A 19,378-nucleotide genomic window follows, 5' to 3' on the forward strand; every position below is an offset into this window, starting at 1 on the left:
CACCTGGCCCCACTTCAAGGCTCTGACATTTTGTTAGAGGCTTTATTGGGGGTTGGAAAGGCAGGGGCAGGTTTCTCAGCCGCGAGGGAACCCAGGGGTTAGTTTCTCTAGGCGACGCCTCTGCCCACTGGACCAGAGGACCTGAACTACCCAGGAGATGAATATGAGCCTGCACCAGGGGATGCGTGTCAGGCGAGCGGGAGGTACTGGATGCCGCTCGGAGGGGAGCTCTCGGGAGGCGCTCCAGGGGACATTGGGCTCAGCCTTGGGTGGCACACGGTGACAGGTGGGAACGCCCGCGGCGACCGTGGGCCGGCCTGCGGGCTTGGAGAAGGTGTACTGGGAAGGGGCAATTCTAAGGAGTGTGAGGGAGAGCGCTCCGCATCGGAGAAGAGGTGGTGGAGGAGAGGCCGGGGTCAGGAGCAGACGGAAGGCACCAGGGTTGGCGGCGGGCGCGCTCAGGGGCACCCGGCGGCCCCCGCGCCCCCCGAAGCCCGCGCCTTTCGCGGACTGGAGTGCTCCAGAATGCAGTGCGCCACGTAGGCCGGGTGGCTGTGCAGGTTCCTGCACTTCTTGCAGAAAAGGATCTCGCAGCGCGCACAGCCCCCCGCGCGAGGCGGCCGGCGCCGCGTCTCCAGCACGCAAGGCGGCTCCGGGAGGCTCCGCTTCCTGCGCGGGGCCCGGGTCGCTCAGTGCCCCGCGCCGTCCCCTCCCGCCGGACGCTCGGTGCCTCCCCCCGCGGTCCCCTCCCGCCGGGAAGTTCAGTGCCCCGCGCGGTCCGCTCCCGCCGCCCGCCTCGGCCGGGGCGCGCCCTTACCTGTCCGCGGGAGCCGCCAGGCCGCCCAGCAGCGCGAGCGGCACAAGCCAGCCCCAGAAGCCGCTGTCCGCGCGTCGCAGCAGCGCCACCTGCTGGGTACTGGACTCCTGGCGCAGCGGGCAGTAGGACACTGAGCCTCGCTCGCGGCCCTCGCCGCCCTCCGCCTCCCCGCGCGGCGCCTCGCCCTCCGCCCCACTCTGCTCCCGCGGCCTCGCTGCCGCCTCCTCCTCCTCCTCCTCGTCCTCCTCTTCTTCCCCTTCCTCCGACCCCTCCTCTGCGGCCGCCTCCGCGTCGCTGGGCGGCGGCTCCACCAGTTCCTTCTTCCACAAGGGGGTCTTCACTCCTGCGGGGCGGGCGGGCGGGGGAGGTCAGCGCAGGCCCGCTGTCCCCCGCTAAGAGCCGGGTACCCCGACTGCTGGCCAAAGCCCGACCCCCCACGCCCCAAAAAAGGCAGGTGCCTGAAGGACAGTGTGCACGGACTGCCCCAGGTTAGCAGGATTCCAAAGCGAGGATTACAGAGTGTGCAGGGTGATTTCCAGGGTGAGACAGGGCCTGCCGGGCTGCCCCCCATTTCCCAGGTTTCTAGGCTTCCTCGCTGAGGATTCGGGGCAAGTCACGTCGCCTCTGTCCAGCTCCGTGTTCCCATCTGTAAAAGTAATGCTCATCTCCGGGGTGACTGTGAGGCAGGTAGCAGGTCTCTGTCAAGTGCCCAGCCCAAGGCTGGCCTTAAGCAAGCCCAGATGCGGCAACATCTCAGAGGAGAGAACCCACGGAAGACGCGCGGGGGCGCGCGCGCGCGTGCACACACAGACACACACACACACACACACACACACACACACACACACACACCACCACCACCACCACCACCGGCAGACCAGTTAGGAAAAGGCTGTCCTAGGAGTGAGCCAGTTAGGAAAAGGTGTTTGTTCTTCCTTCCAGACTTTATCCCAGTTACCAGCTGGATTTCAGCCACCAGTGTCCCTCCAGCCTTCTGTAGAGCACAAACTTCGGAACTCAGAACAGTAATCGTGGCAGGCAGGACGCTGTGGGATTGCCATGGGAAGTAACCTGGCCTCTCTCGGGCAGGACTCCACCACTCAGCAACCTCCTACCCTCCCTCCTGGAACCACTCTGTGTTTGTGCTCCTCTTCGCTGGGTTGGGGAGCTAGACTTCCACGGAAAAGCAGGGGGATGAGGGCTGGGGAGACACCACTGTGGTTTGCCCTGGAAAGGTCAAGAGAATTCCTGTTGGTCCCTGCCCATCCTGTTTAAAAGAGGCTGGGGACAAAGGAGCATGATACAATTAGTGTTCTAGCTCACATGTACTGAGCACCAGCTGTATGCAGTCACGGTGAGAAATTCTTCACACATTGTGCCCCTTCATTTTCACAACCACCTCAGGTGGGGGGGAGGGAGGTAACCAAGGGGACTCTGAATTTCATCCAAGATTTCCAAAAGCTTTCCAAAAAAAGTCATTTCAAAGAATCTGCCAGTTCCCGATGTTGCTGAAGCTGAAAAACCAGGGTCTGCGGCACTTTTTGTTAGAAAACACACTAAGGAGACTTTTGGTTGTGAAAGGCAGGCTTAGTGCACAGCCAGAAACGGATGCTGGAAATTTTTTGAGAGAAATGGGAACAGGAAATGAGGTTAGAAAGGAAGGTTGGGACTTTGGGTGCTAGGCTATGGAGTTCAGAGTCTGCCCTTCAAGAGTGGGGAGCCCCTGAGCATTCTGATGGAGGGCCATGCTCAGAGCTATGTTTTAGGATAGTCTCTCTACAGGACAAAGACACCCACTTAGGCGTTGTCACAGCAGTCCCTGCCAGAGAAGACAGCAGATGAAGATGATGGAGAAGATGTCAGGAATATTCAGGAAAGAGAGAGGAGAGGGCTTGTACAAGTAACGGAGAAAAAGCTGGACTTCTTCTCTGGGGTCGTCATGGTGATGGATGAGCTGGTCCACACTGGCTTTGCAGCCACACTTGACAGGAGTCAATGGTCCTGTCCTCAGTCTCCAGCCCATCTCCAGCCCCACTCACCATGCTTATCCATTCTTCCTAAGGCTGTGCTGCCCTCTTCTCCGATCAGGGACTGGGATGAGACAGAGTTCCCAGAACACATGGAGCTTTATCTGACCTCTAGGGTCTCTGTTGGATCACAAGGGGTGGGGCTGGAACTTCACTTGCCCTTAGGGTTCTATCCAGGAATAGCTGCCTTTTTTAGAACCTCCAAGAGCACTTGAAACCCAGGTGCCTCCCCTACCTTCCCTCTTGGCAAGGGATTAAAGGAGAGAAAGGGGTGACTTTAGCTGCCAGTAGACTGGGTTCAAATCCCAGCTTTGCCATATAAATATAAGAGCTATGTGACCTTCAGCATGTTGTCTGACCCTCAGTCTCTTCATCTGTAAATCAGAGACAGTCACACAGTACCAGACTTTACCTGGCCCACAGAAAGCCCTCCAAGCATTATGTTTACTTGTATCATTATGTTCTCTCCTCCCCTTTCTGTCTTCTCTCTATCCTTCCTCTCCCTGGCTCCCCACGCCCCTTACTTCCAGCTCATTGCCTTAGCTCTGAGAAGCCGAGGAAATGCCTCCAAGTCCAGTAGGAAGCAGGACCCAAGCAAGAGTTGGGTGTAGCTCCTGAATGTCATGTATGTGTCTGTGTGAGAATTGGAGTGCGGGGGGGGGGGGGATAAAATCACGGGGCCTTGGAAACAGAACTTATTTTCCAGGCCTTCTCAGAGGTGTGTGTTGTCAGAGACAGGAGTAGGCTGAGGGCTCAGAGGATGCAAACTCAGCTCTGGAGAGCCTCCGTCTGACAGGGAAAAATGACTTGGTTTCCATCCAAGTCTGAGGTTGAAGGGGAGTGGGGTCTCCCAGTTTTGGGGAAGCTGGTGGGTGGCATATAGAACAAGGAGCATAGAGTAGCTCTTGGGAATCTGCTAGTCACAGGGGGTTCACCCTGTCAAGAACTGGAGGGGTCTGAATTTGACTCCTCTTGCGTGCTAGCAAGTTTGCTTGCTGGAGTGTCCAGGGTGTGCCAAAAACATGAGGCTCCTGGGTCAGAGACAAAAGACTGGATTCCTCATGGTACAGCAGCAGCCTGTTCCTGTCGGTACAGCCTGCCCCTTGTCCCCTGGGTGCCTTGGGGACGGGCCTGTGAATGCCTGCATATGCGGGGGTCTAGATCACCAAAGAAGCTCTGAGCTTAGGAACCCAAATCTTCTGTAAAGGGCAGCACCAAAGTCTGAACTTTGCTCCAGAAAGAGAGGCCATCACTCTCCTCCAAGAGTGTTCACTCTGTTAAACACCCTTGAAAAGTCAGCGCCTCTATTTGTGAGACAAAGCAGAATTGCAAAAGACCCATGGAGAATTATCTCCCCGTAAACCTATTCTCCTTACATTTACTAAAAGAACCACTGTGGCTCTGGATGGCAAAATTCTAAAGCTCACTCTGGCTAATTAAATGAGAAAGAATAGTGGTAGCTTGCAGAATGGCCAGAGGGCTTGGCAATTGGACAGGCCCTCTAGACGGATTGTGAACACAGCCAAGATCCCACCACAGGAACGCCCCAATTGAGAAGCCACTGTGGGTGCCACCCCTGGCCACTGGCACCAGGAATGGAATGACCCTCTTGAGTCACTAAGATTCAATGTCCCTGGTGCCCCAGGCACCTCCAAACCACTGAGGCTAGGTAGTGGTTTTAGGGGGCATCCCACCAAGAAACACAAAAGGAGATTCCTCTAGTCTGGTCATTCATTTCATCCTGCCTCTCCCACTTGGTTCTGCCCAGAAGCCCTTTATAATCCTTAGGGTATCCACTCATTGTTGTTGGGTTGTTGTGTGGTTTTTTTTTTTTCCCCCATTCACTCTTCTCAGGGGTATTTTGGGTTTTGTGGGAACTTCCTAAAAAGTTGGGTTGTCATAACAAACAAATACCAGCATAAAGCCACATGAAAAATTGATCACAGAGTGGTAATACGGTCTGTAGTGAAAGCAGCACAACAGGTAGTCCCACTACACCAGGAACAGAAGCGTGCCTCCTGCTCTCAGATGCCACCTTGGAAGACCCCTTGAAAGGGGAGAAGTTGTACTGCTGATGAGTATGAATTCAAACTTGATTGGAGCTGTGTCCAAAAGAAACTGCTTAAGTCCAGAAAAGAATGAGCTACATTTTATCGGCTAGCACATGCATTATTTCCTGCCATTCACAGAAATCTAGAGGACAAAATGAGATCATTTGTCAAAAGTAAAGCTCTAATGTTTTTTAAAGTGGGCTCCACGACCAGCGTGGCCTTGAACTCACGATGCTGAGATCAAGACTTGAGCTGAGATCAAGAGTCAGATGCTTAACCTACTGAGCTACCCAGATGCCCCGAAAGCTGTAATTTTTGTACTTTTTTAGATTTTTAACGTGTAAACTAGTAGTATACATAACTCATTAACTTGTAATGACCAGGTATAACACAGAGATGCTGTATTCATTCTAGTTGAGCAATAAAAATAAGTTACAAAAGGAAATATCCAATAAGGTGGGATATTAGGGCCGCCCAAGTGGGGATATATAGATGTGTGTGTGTGTATATATATATATATACACACACACAATACACACACACACATATCTTTTGCCCTTTGAACATTATGTTAGGATGTATATAGTTGGTGGAATATCAGAGTGCCTGACTAATAATGGCTTAAGCCTCCTAAAAGGTATGAGTTCACTTAAGAAGTCAGAAGTGGGGGTGCCTGGGTGGCTCAGTGAGTTAAGTCTCTGCCTTCGGTTCAGGTCATGATCTCAGGGTCCTGGCATCAAGCCCTGCATCGGGCTCTCTGCTCAGCAGGGAGCCTGCTTCCTTCTCTCTCTCTCTGCCTGCCTCTCTGCCTACTTGTGATCTCTGTCAAATAAATAAAATCTTTTTTAAAAAGAAAAGAAGTCAGAAGTGGGGGGCTCCAGGGTTGGCTCAGCGGTGGGATGAGGTTATGAAGGATCCAGGCATCTTCTCATCTTTCCCCTCTGCCTTCTTTGCCTCTCTTCTTGGTTGCAAAACGGCTGCTGCAGCTCCAAGCATCCTGGCCTGGAGCAATCACGACCAAAACAGAAAGAAAGGTTCCTCAGGGCCAGGACTTCTCAGAACCCTTCCAGCAGGCTTCTCTTTGAGCCTCAACTGGCCAGAACTGAGGCACGCACCCATCCTAAGCCATTTGAGAAAAGAGACAGGAGGGCCAAGATTGACCTGGCCTGGTTGTAATTAATACCTTTGGTCAAGTAGGCCTCAGGGAGTATAGTTATAAAATAATTTTTTTTTTTTTTTGCCTCCTATAGTCCCTTTAAACCTGCTCAAGGGGAAGAAAGCTTCCTTCCCTTGTCCCTGGAGGACAACTCAGACAGGTCTTATGAATTGTTCAGAGAACTGTTAGGCCACGGAGAAGTGGGCACTGTGGTCACCGAAAGCTGATATAATGTTACCTCTCCCCCCAGCGGGGGCTTGCCATGACAGGTGGCCGCAGTGTGATGGGGTGACAGGCAGAAGACGTGCTCCTCCCTCCCTCTTGCTCTGCCTCTCCTTCCTTCTCAGCTGACCCACCACTGCTGTTTGCCTTTCCTGCCCTCATCCAGGGAGTCTCTTGGATCTAGGGGGACACACTGGGTTCTGGGGGTCACTCATCCCCCTGCACCCTCAGGAATCCGCTGGTCCACTGCCAGCTTCCCCTCTACTGAGGTCTTCCCCTCAGTTGACACCTCCCTTGGCGGAGCGGCACACAGGAAGCACTCACCCATCCTCTGTTCCGGCTCTGAGGAGACTGCTTGCTGATTCCAGCGCAGCCCTCTCCTTGGTCCCCAGCATGGAGCAGCTAGCAGGCCCAGAGTTTGCATTTTCCGTCTCCCACACAGGAGTCAGACAGACTTCAGTTCATTGAGTCTCCCTAGTGACGGGCGATAAACGTCTGGTTCTCTGACTGGTCCCACTGAAGCCCCTCTCTCTGCTTCTCCCCATGTTGCGGCTCAGTCGGTTAATCGTCTGCCTTCAGCTCAGGTCTTGATCTCAGGGTCCTGGGATGGAGCCTCCTGCCTGACTCCCTTCTCAGTGGGGAGCCTGCTTCTCCTTCTCCCTCTACCGCTCCTGCTGCTTGTGCTCTCTCTCTCTCTCTTTCTCTGTCAAATAAGTAAAATATTAATTTTTTTTTTAAAAACCCACAGGGCACCTGGATGGTGGGTTAAAGCCTCTGCCTTCGGCTCAGGTCGTGATCCCAGGGTCCTGGGATCCAGCCCCGCATCGGGCTCTCTGCTCGTCAGGGAGCCTGCTTCCTCCTCTCTCTGCCTGCCTCTCTGCCTGCTTGTGATCTCTGTCAAATAAATAAATAAAATTTTTAAAAAACCAGTCATTTTTTTGCAGTTCTGAAGGTCAGAAGTCTGAAATGATTCTTACAGGACTAAGATCGAGGCGCTGGCAGGGCTGGTTCTTTCTGGAGACTCCATGGGATTATCTGCTCCTTGCTTCTTCCAGCTTCCAGAGGCTGCAGAGTGGCTGGCTTGCGACCCCCTTGATCTCTGCTTGACCGGCACATCTCTCCTACTTCTGCAGTCAGGCCACCCTCTGCCCCACACTTGTGATTACATTTCATGTCGGCCTTGACAATCTGGATTATCTGCACAGTCCCTTTGGCCCTCTAAGGGGACATCCACAGTTTCTGGGCATGAGGACACAGCTCTCTGTGGGGGCCATTCTGTGGCCTGCCACAAGACCCACAGCACAGCTGCAATTCTCTGCAAACTGTCTCTTGCTCTGCAACAGCCTAACTCTTGACAGAGTCTAGTGGGAGAGAAATATGAGGATCAAGTGGCAGCTTTTGGATAATGCCTCAATTAAGAGTGCATACAGTCTTACTCCTTTTTGGGTTTGCTGCCTCTACTGTGTCTTGAAGCCTCAGCAGAAACTTCAATCTTAGCTCTGCCATGACTGACTTGAACAATCAGGGTTCCTCTTCTGGGGCTGGGCCCACTTTCCCACATTTCAAGAAAGCTCCAGTTCAGGTAGCTCCACTACCTGAACATAATGGGATTTTATTAGCATACATGAAAAAACAACTAGCCCTTCTGTACAGGGATAACCAGCCTCTAGAAAGGTTTCCCATGGTCCCTGACTCCTGGAATTCGTGTTCCAATACAGTGCCCTCCCATGTAAGGCTGACCTGGGTGACCGATGGGATATCGTAGAAATGACAGCATGACTTTCCAGGCTGGGCAGTGAAGACACTGGCTTCTGTCTTGCTCTCTCCCCCTGGGGAAGATCAGCTGCCACTTTGCCAGGACACCCAATGGACCCTACGGGAGCTAGAGAGGCTATAGCCTCTATAGCGGGAGATAGAGAGGCTTCCTGCCCACCTCAGTTTTCTTGTTCCCTCATCTACGAAATGGACACAATAATCACGGTCCTGATGCCTTTTGAAAATAATTGAAAGGAAATTATCTCCAAAAGTTAAAGAAAAGTGCTGCCTGATCTGGGTGTCCATGTCCCCTCTGCCTCATACCCTAGCTCCTGTCTGGAGGTTTCGCACTGGCTGTTCCCTCTGCCTGCACACCCTCCCCGCCCCCATACCTGCAATGCCTGCTTCCTCATTACCCTCATGCCTCTGTCCAAATATCACCACATCAGTGAGGCTTTCCCTTGACAAGCTCACATAAAATGCCACCCACTGTCCCATCTCCCTTAATGCTTTCCTTTTCTCCCTGGTATTTATCACCATCTGACCTACCGTGGATTTGCATGTTTGTCACCTGTCACCCGTCCCCCCACCAGCATGTTCGGAGCCTCCATATTGTTCTCTCTTCAGGCCTGTAATAGTGCCTGGCACATAGGAGGAACTTCCGAATATTTACTGACGGAGCTTTGCTGTGGCCAGGGTGAGGTGCTGCGGTTTTGACAGCATGCACTGCCGGCTCTAGAGGAATCCTGTGGTTAGAGTGGGGGATGGAGCAGGTTCTCAGAGAAAGCAGGGATCACGGGGCATCAGCAGGGCTGCTGGGAGAATCAGCGAGAGCTGGGACCCACCCCGCCCCGAGTGGGCGCGTGTCCTGAAACTTTCCACCTACATCATTCCTTTACTCCTCAAAGCACCCTAGAGGTCAACACTATTCCCCTTGTACAGCTGAGGAAACTGAGGCGCAGAGGGGCGAGGTGGCATATGAAGGTCACAGAGGGATACAGGCCCCAGGGAAGGGGCCAGGCGTGAAGTCATGTCTTCAGACTACTGCGATGCATCTTCTTCAGCCCCATCTTACAGTGCTCGCTAAATACCAAGGGGTTCAGCAACCCCAGCCCTGCTTTCCTCCCCCACTCCCTAGCCCCCCAAAGCCTCATCCTTCAACCCAGGGAGAGAAACCAGCCCCAGCCTCTCCTCCCTGCTCCGAGGGTCAGGGCGGGCTGCGCGGGGCAGTCCTTGGCTGGCTGCCTCAAGGGTTAAGGAAGAGTGTTTGTAGCAGCGCGGTCTCCAAGGAGAGGAGGGGAAAGCAGAGTGGGGAGGCTCGCTCCGCTGCTGCTGCCGCCGGCCGCTGGGGGGTGGGAGGCAGCCTGCTGGACCAGTCTAGTCCTGAGGGGGAGAGAGCAGTATCCTCACCCCCGTCTGTCCTGGGAGGTGATGAATTCTGGCCGAACTGGGCAGCCCGAGAGTGAGGTCACTGCAGGGCCACCAAGTAGGGAAAGTTCCGGCAGACATTGAGGAATGTGGGGGGGCGGGGGCCGGGCCAAGGCTGCCGGCAAGTAGCAGAGCCGGAAGTCCTCGATTCACGGAGGGTAGAAGGGGCACCCCTGAGTCAGGGAGAACCAGCCAAGGCCCAGCAGGTAGCAGGAGTGAAGACAGGTACCCATCTCCTCCCTGCTGAGGGTCCAACCATGCCCCGGCCTGGGGGACGCAGGAGGAGGCCTGGGACCCTGGGGCCACCAGTGCGTAGCATCCGGCCCTTTAAGTCCAGCGAGCAGTACCTGGAAGCCATGATGGAGGACTTGGCTGAGTGGCTTCGGGATCTCTACGGGCTGGACATCGACGCCTCCAACTTCCTGCAGGTCCTGGAGACAGGCTTGGTGCTGTGCCGGCATGCCAATGCCATCACTGAGGCCGCCCTGGCCTTCCTGGCTGAGGCACCTGCCCGAGCCCAAAGGATTCCCCTGCCTCGGGCTGGGGTTTCCTGCAATGAGGCCGCCCAGCCGGGTACCTTCCAGGCTCGGGACAACGTCTCCAACTTCATCCAGTGGTGTCGAAAGGAGATGGGCATCCAAGGTAAACCATCCTGCCTCCCCTCCCCACGCCCCTATCCTGCCAGAACCCACCTCCTCTCTAAGTCTCCAGCACCAGAAGTCAGGAGCCAGGTCCTCTTTCCTCACTGGCTTTGAGTCAGTAAATAAATGTGTTGATTCAATGATGCCCTCATTCAACAAACATACGCTTAGTCCCTATCTCCTTTGTGCTGGGCACAAAGGACCAAGAGGACTGAGACCCAGTCCAAAGAGTTCATGCTAGGAAGAGAGACAGATGAACAGATTCACAAATTACAGCCCAGTGTGCTAAAAGCCCCAAACAGAAGTCTATGTGTTGAGGAGCCGGGGAGGAAACAGGTGGGTAGTGGGGGCCAAGAAAGTCCACTCAGAGGAGGAAGATTTAAGCTGAGTTTTGGGGAACAAATAGAAGTTTATGGGAAAGGGAATTCTAGGCAGGGGACAGCAGGGGCAAAGGCACAAAGAAGGTGCTGTGTTTGGATGACTAGGAGAAGCCAGGGTGGGCTGCGGGGAGGACAGGGAGGCAGACGGACATTAGGGTGGGGCCAGCTGTGCTGAAGCTTGTGAGGCACAGGCGAGGGACAGGACAGGGTCCCTCATCTCCTAGGCCTCGTGGGATGAAGCTGGATGTTGTGCCATCCTCCAGGCCAAAACGAGTGTGAGGTCAGGCAGAGGGAAGAGTCAGGCCCAGCTCCTGGCTGCTGGTAAGGCAGTGCGGAGCGAGACCCGAAGGCTGAGAAAAGCCAGTGTCTGACCGAGCACCTCCCATGTAGCCAGATCCTGGCTGCAGACGCCTAACGACTGTCTTCACAGCAACCCCCTGAAATAGTCTACATCCCACTTTACAGAGGAGGAGACAGGCTCACGGACTAGCCCAAGGACACACAGCTGCTGGGTGGGAGAATCAGGACTCCAATTCGGGCAGTCAGGCTCAACCTTGCCTGGTTATATGTGGGCTGAGGGTTGTTCCAGATGTTTGCTGGATATTAGAGATGAGCCTTGCGGGTGGGAGGCAGAACAAACTGCTTCTTACTCCTAGACCCCTATTGCCAAACGGAGTAGAGAGAAGGGCAAGGTGGGGCTAGTCCACAGTGGGGCTCCGGGCCTCTTTGCTTGGCTGTGTCACCTCTTCTCACCCCAGCCTGTCCTGTTAGGCGGGCCACCTACTCTGCTCTGAGTGACTGAACAATTCTGCTCAGACCCCTCCTAGGGGCCGGCCTGACTCCCAGACCTGGCGATCCGAGCCCCCACCCCCACCTACCCCTCCGCGGTGCCTCCAGCCCGCGCCTGGGACCGCCCCAGGGCTCTACCAGCTCCTCTGCTGGGCGGAGGTCAGCAGGGGGCTCAGGCTACCTGCCCCCCTTCCCCCTCCGCCCCGCTCTCCAGAGGTGGTGATGTTCGAGACCGAGGACCTGGTACTACGCAAGAACGTGAAGAACGTGGTGCTGTGCTTGCTGGAGCTGGGCCGCCGAGCCTGGCGCTTCGGAGTGGCGGCGCCCACCCTGGTGCGGCTGGAGGAGGAGATAGACGAGGAGCTGCGGCAGGAGCTGGCCCTGCCCCCGCCGGACCCACCGCCTCCCGAGCCGCCGGCGCGGCGGCCCTGTCACTTCCGCCACCTGGATCAGCTGGTGAGGGGCTCTGGACACGCCCTCCAGGCCCCACCCCGCCCCCGCCGGCCCCGCCCCTCCCCCTCCCCGCCCCTCCGGCTCCGCCCCGCCCCGTCGGCCCCGCCCCCTGCCCGCGGCGCGCGCGGGTCCGAGCCGCCTACATCTCGAGCCCCAGAGCCCCCACCACCCCCAGCGAATGAATTCTCGGTGCGGCTTTGAGTCAGCCGTGTTCCACTCGGGGCCTCGATCCTCATCACATATCGCCCCAGCTAAGCTGCTTGTTACGTTTTCATCAAAATCCCGCGCTCTGGATCTCTCTCACCGAGCCCCCGCCACTCGGCTATTGAGAACACAGCCTCTGGCACCGTCTCCGACGCCTCGGTTCAAGTCTTAGTTCCACTGTTCCGCGGCTGTGTGACTTGGGGCAAATTATTTAACCTCTCTGTGCCTCAGTTCCCTTATCCGTATCGTGGAGGTTTAACTAGTCCCCTCTTTCTATGGCCGCTGTATATTAAATGAGCCAGCGTATAGGAAGTACTTGGAACAGTGTCTGGCACCGAGGGGGCGCTGCGTGGGAGGTTACTGGGATTAACCCATCTCTACTACCCAGGAGTCAGCTCAGGAAGGTTCCTTAACTTGCCCAAGGCCTGTGGTGCGGTGGAGGCAGGACTCCAGCCCACACCTGTCAGATTTCAAGGTCCACCTTCTTAATCATTTCTCCACTGACCCACAAGGGCACTTGGACTATAGGCACTCAAGGTCTCCTTCTCAGTGGACATTAAAAGTCTTCAAGCTCCTTTCTCAGCCCCCAGCCCTGACTTGGAGGCTGGCTCTGGGGACAGGCAGGCTCCCTCTCATTGGGCTTGACCCAGGGTAGAGGGTAGGGAGCTTGGGCACCTGTGCAGAGGGGAGACTGAGCCCTTTATCACTGCCCACAGGTTCGGAACCTCGTGAGTCGATGCACGTGCCCAGTTCAGTTCCCCATGGTCAAAGTGTCTGAGGGGAAGTACCGCGTGGGGGACTCTAACACCCTCATTTTCATCCGGGTAAGTCTGGGGACTGGTGTTGGGGTGTCCCCTGGATCAGCGGAATGGGGATGCCTTTCATGGGACTTTGCCCAGGACTGAGGGCAAGGACAGGAAGTCACCATTCACCCCAACCTATCAGGCCTTGGGGCTTTCTTTCTCTCCCTTGCAGATTTCCTGGAAGATCATTGGCAAAGTTGGTGATCCTGCCCCTTCCTCCCATTAGGGCAGCCAGAACCCTGCCCCCCATCTTCTCCACCTTAGCCCAGTGCAGATGAGTGTCCAGGCAGCAATGAAGTATGACAGATATTCCTGAATGTCCTTTGCCTCCACTCCCTCCACATGCTTGGTCAGAGCAAAAGGCATGAGAACCCCAAGTTTGTGTTCAGTGCACAGCCCAGCCACATGGGCCCCATCGTCCATAGCTCACATGCCTGGTTTGGTATATCCTGCAGAGTGAGCAGCAGTCCAGATGAGAGATGTGCCCCTCGCTGCCCATCCCCTCATAACCGGTCACGCCTCACCAGAAACAGATTGTACCTAGAGGCTTGGCCAAGCCCTCTCCTTGATCACAGGCCATTACTGGAGATGGAGCCAGCTTCCTGGGTCCTCACCCAGACCCTGAACCAAGAGCTCTCTGAAGTAGGTCGGGACAAGGAATTTCAGCTGAGGAAATGGAAACCTGGAGACACTGTGACCTGTCCCAGGGTCCCAGAGTGGACCCAGGGTGGATGGGACTCCCAGGATTCCTTGACACACTCATTACAGAACAAAGCGGGACCACTTTTTTAGAGACAGGGGTGGGGTGGGTGGGCAGGGCATAGAGGGAGAGAGAATGTCCCAGGCAAACTCCGCACTCAGCACAGAGCCCGTTGTAGCACTCGATCTTACAACCCTGAGATAGGCTTGATAGATAGACTTGAGCCAAAATCAAGAGTCAGACATTTAACCAAGTGAGCCACCCAGGTGGCCCTGGGCCACATTTCTGATACAGGCATGTGCAGGTGAAAATCTCTTTCCAGTGAAGGGAGAGAAGATAGTGCTCCGGGGCCAGGGTGCACAGTGCTTGTGAGATCCCTCATCTAGCTGTGGGGCAACTGTTTGTCAGCCTGTTTGTCAGGCTGGCCGCCACCCTTGACAACATGTGTTATCCGATGCTAGTTGTGGAGGAGAGGCAGGCTGCAAAATACACAATGCCCCCAACCCCCCAACAATATACCTGTGCAAGGAGAACCTTCGTGATCGTGTGTTCATGGATAGGAGTGCCTCCTGGAAAACAGTAGGCTGCTCCAGGAAGAGGAGACGCCCTCCATCCTGCCCCCAACCCCATTCTTGTCCCCTACAGATCCTCCGGAACCACGTGATGGTGCGTGTGGGGGGCGGCTGGGACACCCTCAGTCATTATCTGGACAAACATGACCCTTGCCGGTGCACATCCCTCTGTGAGTCCCCTGAGAGTCCGTCCCTTCCCTGTGGCTCTGGGTCGGAAGGCCAGAAGCAGAGGTAGGAAGTAGGTCTGATCTCCAGGGACAAGAAGTATGTGGGGATGGAGAAAGGAAGATACTATAGAAGGTACTGGTGTGGTTTTTTTTTTTTTTTTTTTTTTTTTTTTTTTTTTTTTAAGGTAGTGGTATGACGAGGGAGGCAGCCCTAGTGCAATACCAGTCATAGCCACAAGATGACGCCAAACACACAGAATCAGCATTTGGTCAGGGGCCTCTTGGCACGGCTGAGGTCTGGCTTTGTACTGCCCTGTGGTGGCACCAAGTATGACTTGGAGGGTTCTTTAGTCCTCCCGTAACCTCCATTAGCACCCCAAACTGGACCCCCTGACCAGATTTCATCCTTTGAACTCTTATAAGGAAGCTCTGGCACTGCCACCGTAGGTCCTACTGTCTCTAATGTGGGTTCGGGACATGGGACAGCTAGGGCAGAACAGTGGACCTTATCAGCAGGAACTTAACCCATTCCTCCTCTCCTCTCTCTTGGGGGGACTGTGTGGGTAGCACACAAGACGGGCAGTTTCCAGAAGCCTCCTGTCCCACCGGCGCAGCATGAGGTGAGGGTGCAGGATGGGCCCTCGCAGCCCCAACCTACGATGACGATCAGCCGTTCCCAGAGCCCGCTGCCCCCCGTGGACTGGAAGACATATACCTCTTCAGGCCGGAAGCTGAGGCCCCCAGCCTCCTCCTCCCCTAGAGCCCACAATAAACGGGGAGCAGAGGCGGGAGTTCCCAGAGAGACAACACCATTCCTGAGGTATAAGGGAGAGGGGCAGAGCAGGGTCCCTTTCTTCTTTGGAGTTCACATTCTCAGAGCTCCCCCCTTCCCCAAGATAAAGGAAGCAGGTCTCCTGGCAGTGCCCCTACCCCAGGTGTTCAGAACCAAAAAGGCACCCAGTCAGTACCATTGGGATCATCTAGCTTTTTTGTACCCCCTCCCATTACATAGATGAAGAAGCTGAGGCCCATAAAGGCCCATAGAGATTTCCCAAGGACCTTCTGCCATTTCACAGTAGAACACACACTCAGACGCCCCCTCCCCCAAGGTTCGGGAGTTGTAGTTTGGGACCCGAAATAACCCAGGGTCCAAACCAGGCTTCTGTTTGCTACACAGGGGAATGAGGGAGAATAAACTTGAACAGTATCTGTCATAAGGAAGACTCAGGCAGGCACAGAGGGACAGAGAGCATCTGTTTCATTCAACATGAATTCTGGCCCCCTTGGTGTTCTGGCTGGGGAAATGTCTTCCCTTCCTGGAGCCAGGGGACTGGATGAGATGGTCCTGCTGGCCTTATGATTCTCCCTTTCAGGCTCCAGGATCAGTCACCCACCCTGTCTTGGAGGCAGCTGCCAGCTGGGGACAGCCCACCCAGCCCCAACTCCTCATCCCCCCGTAGGGGCCAAGACCCACAGTGGAGCTCCTCAGGGAAGAGAGAGGAGAGATACTCCTCTGAACATCCCAGAGGAACGACTCCCACATCTTGCTTTCGTGAGGAGACAGACAGCCAGGGAACTCTCTCCAGGGCCTCCGCCTCCCAGAGATTCCAAGTCCCTGAAGCCACCACCAAAAGGACACCAGCAAGAGGACTGTCTCCGCTTCCTCAATCCTCCAGCCCAGCCAAGCCCATAGGCCTCAGGCCACCACCCAGGGGTGAGGCTGAGGGTGCTTCCTCCCAGCTCAGGGAGCCACCAGCTGCCCGTTCTCTGTCCCCTGTTAAAGGGCCCACCAAGCTCCCTATCCGGCTGCCCCCTGCCCACCCCCCCACCCCAGGAAGCAGCTTTCCAGGTATTGCCAGTGGAGGTCCCATGACAGAATTGGAGAGTGACCCCATCTCAAGGGCTGTCCCTGGGGACCTGGCTGGATGCAGACATGGGGATTTCTCTGTGAATGCGAGACAAGGGGACCAGAAGATGGACAGCCACGTGACAGCAAAAGCTGGGGAGCCCTGGGGCTTGGGCCCACAGGTGTTGGAGGAGCGATACCCTCCCCTTCCCCTGGAGGCAACCAAGGATCAAGCTATCTACCACAGTCTTGAGGAGGAGCTTTTGGCCAACATGACGCTTCTAGAGGTGGGGGGTGCCTGCCCCCAGGGCACAGGGTCTGGAGTCATCCCTCGAAGTGGAGTCTACGTTCCCAGCCTAGGTGGGCGGTGGCCTGAGCCTGGAGGTCCTTATGACAAAGTCATACAAGAACTGGTTCAGGGCCCCCCACCCCTTGTTAAAGTGGACCTGGGAGCCTGGAAGGCAGCCTCTACAGGCTCCCCTAAGGGAGCCTTACCAAAAGGCCCAGGAGGCCCCAAAGGGAAACTGGGAGCCAGAGAGAGTGGGTCAAAGGTAAAGGCAAGCCTGAGTGCCAAGGGCACCGGGATGAAGGGACCAGCTCCGGGAAGGCAGGACTGCTCAGGCCCCACTGTGTCAGCCAACCTGGAAGCCCCCACATCTTCACCCTCAGACCCCAATTCTGACAAATGTCCAGCCAAGATTAAGAGAACACTCCGAAAGCCCCAGAGAGTCCCATCCATCTACAAGCTAAAGCTGAGGCCCAAAATCCGGCCGCGGAGGGACCACAGGCCTGGGAAGCAGCCTTCACGCATCCCCAGGCCACTGGCTTACCTCCATGTGGGTTCAGCCAGGGCACTCCCCAGGGGCAGACTGGGGAGAGCAGCATTGGGCACCAAGGGAGTGGGGGTGGATGGAGCCTCAGCAGGGGAGGAGGAGGAAGGAAAGAAGGGAGAACCAGCTGCCCCACTGAAGAGCAACCCCCAGGCTTCGGAGGACAGGGGTCTCCTGCAGCTTGATCAAGCCCCACTCCCACCTGAGGAGGAGTCCTGGGTCTAAGGAGGAGCCTTCCCAGCTCTGAGCCTGTGAGTCTGGGGCAGAAGGAAGTGAAAAGGATGCCAGCTATCCACTGGACTCCCAGCTGCAGGAACAGAGAGCAAGGTCCCTCACCTCCATCCAGGGCCTGGGCAAGGGAGAGGGTATGGATGGGGTCAGAAGACAAATACTGGTTCAATCTCCCGCTCCAACTTCAGGACACCGAGGCCACCCTAGGTTTTCTTGCCTTCTCCCAGAACAGCTCCCCAAACTCCTGGCCTCTGGCCACGGCCACCGTTTCCATAAGTCTTGTAAGTTATTAAACACTTTGGGACTGTTCCTGAGTCCCAAGCTTCTTGAGTCCGTCACTCGAGGATTGTGGTGGTGCAGAAGGCACAGTTTCAAGCATTTCCCCAGGTGCAGGAAGGTATAGCTTCAAGCGTTACCCACTGGAGTGGAAGGGGATGAGGGACAGGGAGTGGGGGCAGGGGCAGGGCGAGTGACAGAGGTCTCCTCTCCTGAGGCTCAGCCAACCTTGCCAGACAGCCCTTCTCTCCGGGAAGCCACTCATGTGTCAGCACCAAGGACAGGGACACACAAGCCGGCAGGACTTCAAAGCTTTGCTCTCGGTTTTGGAAACTGAGATCACTCCAAGTCAAGAGGGATGGTGAAGAGCTCTTATCACATCTATAGCCACGAAGGGGCTGCAGAGGCTCAGCCCTAACTGGGAACAAAGACACCGCAGCAGGAGCTGGGACTGAGCCCAGTTATGAAAGTTTTCCCGAGAGTGTTGGTGGGAGACCTCTCACTTCCCCTCGTGATGGTTTTGATCAGCGTGGGAGTGCTCAGAGGCTAGGTGGAGAGGGGAGTCCCAAACTTCTTAGTTTTCTGGTTGACCCAGGCTCTGGGACTCAGAGCAGCCTCCTCGCCCTGACAGTCCTCCCACAGCTGAGCTCAGCAGACAGGCCCCGAAGGGGAGCCCTCTCCCTCCCAGGGCAGGAACTGAGCCAACACCTTGTACAGAAACAAGGGAAAACACTCCCTGATTTTTAATCTGACTTCCGATCACAGCGCAATGGGCATCATACACACTTCCAGACCCTGTGGTGGGAAACCCTGATGGGGGGGCGGACAGAGACTCAGAATGGGGGTGGAGGGAATCAAAATCAAATACCTGGAGTGCAGTGGAGTGGGGTGAGGGGGGCCGGACAGGCAGTACATTCCAATGGCTCCCATAAGGGGCAGCCAGAGGCCTGGGTCCCCCATGCCCACCTCAGGTGCCTCAGCTGGGGGTGATAATGATGGGGCAGGTGAGATGCTGCCATCCCTCACCCATCCCCTGGGTGCACCAGGGGGCAGGGATGCAGGGGATCAAAGGGGGCAGGCCCTCTTCCTTACCCTCCCAGCCACTCCAAGGTGTGGGGAAGGGGAGCCACCTCCTCTGTCTCAGAGGGAGGCTCAGAGAGGGCGGGTCACTTGCCCAGTCATGCAACACAGCAGGGACTAGAACCCAGAAATACTGGACTGTCCAAGGTCAGGGCAGTCACTGAAGCACTGTGCTACACCCCACGGATGGAGGGAGGATCAGCTGGGGAAGTGGAAGGGAGAATCAGATTCCCTCTCACACTGGATCTGGATAAATTCCCTACCCATGACCCCTCCCCCAAATCTGCTCCATCACTGCTCTGGGCTACCTGATTTTCTGGTCTATACACTGCAGCTTGGCTACATTGAGGCTGGGTTGATTTATCTGCCCCTCTTCTAACGAGGGACCTTCCTATCATCCTACCACACCAGGGCCCAGGACTTAGCCTCAAGGAGAACTCAGCTAGGGGCAGGGGACACGCACCATTGTTCCCATCCTCCAAGTACCCCAGTAATCCCTCAGGCCGGTCCTAATATCTTTATGGATTTTGTTTTTTCTAAATCGGTACAAAACTGACAGTGATCAGCTCCGGTGACAAGAGGTAGAAACCGGCCAGGCAGCCGGAGAAAATGGGGTGGAGTGAGTCAGGGCATAGGGCCAACTGGTGTTGGGGTAAGGGTGTATCAGATCCTGAGGGCCTCTATCGAGGGGTGGAGGTGTGGGCATATCTCCCCCAAGCACAGGGGTCCCCATAATTCTTTTCCTGGTTCTGCCCCTCCCCAGATTTATCAGAGAAAATCTGAGATTCAAGGCAGGCAGGGTCTGGGGCAGTCAGACTGGAGTGGGATGGGGGAGATAAGAGTCTTCACTAGTACAACCTAACCACCCCCTCCCAACCCCGGGAGGCACCACCTTGCCCACCACCAGCCCCCCAAACCCAACATCCCCCAATCTTGCAGACCACCCAACG

At 55.8% G+C, this 19,378-nt stretch overlaps 2 protein-coding genes across 4 annotated transcripts in view; one reads left to right on the forward strand and one right to left on the reverse strand.

Moving 5' to 3' along the window:
- The window catches only part of C16H17orf50 (chromosome 16 C17orf50 homolog), a 25,330-nt gene extending 22,461 nt beyond the window's left edge, over positions 1-2,869 (reverse strand). The window contains exons 1-3 of one of the 2 annotated variants that reach the window (XM_059380963.1): positions 2,857-2,869; positions 818-1,160; positions 209-669 (exon numbers count right to left, since the gene is read on the reverse strand). In XM_059380963.1, coding sequence (XP_059236946.1) covers positions 459-669; positions 818-1,160; positions 2,857-2,869 — 567 coding nt within the window. In that variant the 3' untranslated portion in view covers positions 209-458. Of the gene's footprint in view, positions 1-208; positions 670-817; positions 1,161-2,856 lie in introns of those variants that run through there. The other variant, XR_009400522.1, reaches the window with a different exon arrangement.
- Positions 2,870-9,344: 6,475 nt separating this feature from the next.
- Positions 9,345-19,016, forward strand: GAS2L2 (growth arrest specific 2 like 2). 2 transcript variants are annotated; one of them, XM_059380564.1, is made up of 7 exons: positions 9,345-9,495; positions 9,885-10,098; positions 11,481-11,722; positions 12,640-12,747; positions 14,072-14,168; positions 14,733-14,985; positions 15,539-19,016. In XM_059380564.1, the coding sequence occupies exons 1-7, from the start codon at positions 9,460-9,462 to the stop codon at positions 17,064-17,066; spliced, it is 2,478 nt and encodes an 825-aa protein (XP_059236547.1). In that variant the 5' UTR covers positions 9,345-9,459; the 3' UTR covers positions 17,067-19,016. The 2 variants fall into 2 exon arrangements, with proteins under 2 accessions (XP_059236547.1, XP_059236546.1); XM_059380563.1 differs by lacking the exon at positions 9,345-9,495 and having other exon boundaries at positions 9,537-10,098.
- The last annotated feature ends 362 nt before the right edge of the window (positions 19,017-19,378 follow it).

Source organism: Mustela nigripes, chromosome 16 (genome assembly GCF_022355385.1).
Source record: "Mustela nigripes isolate SB6536 chromosome 16, MUSNIG.SB6536, whole genome shotgun sequence".
Classification (NCBI taxonomy): domain Eukaryota; kingdom Metazoa; phylum Chordata; class Mammalia; order Carnivora; family Mustelidae; genus Mustela; species Mustela nigripes.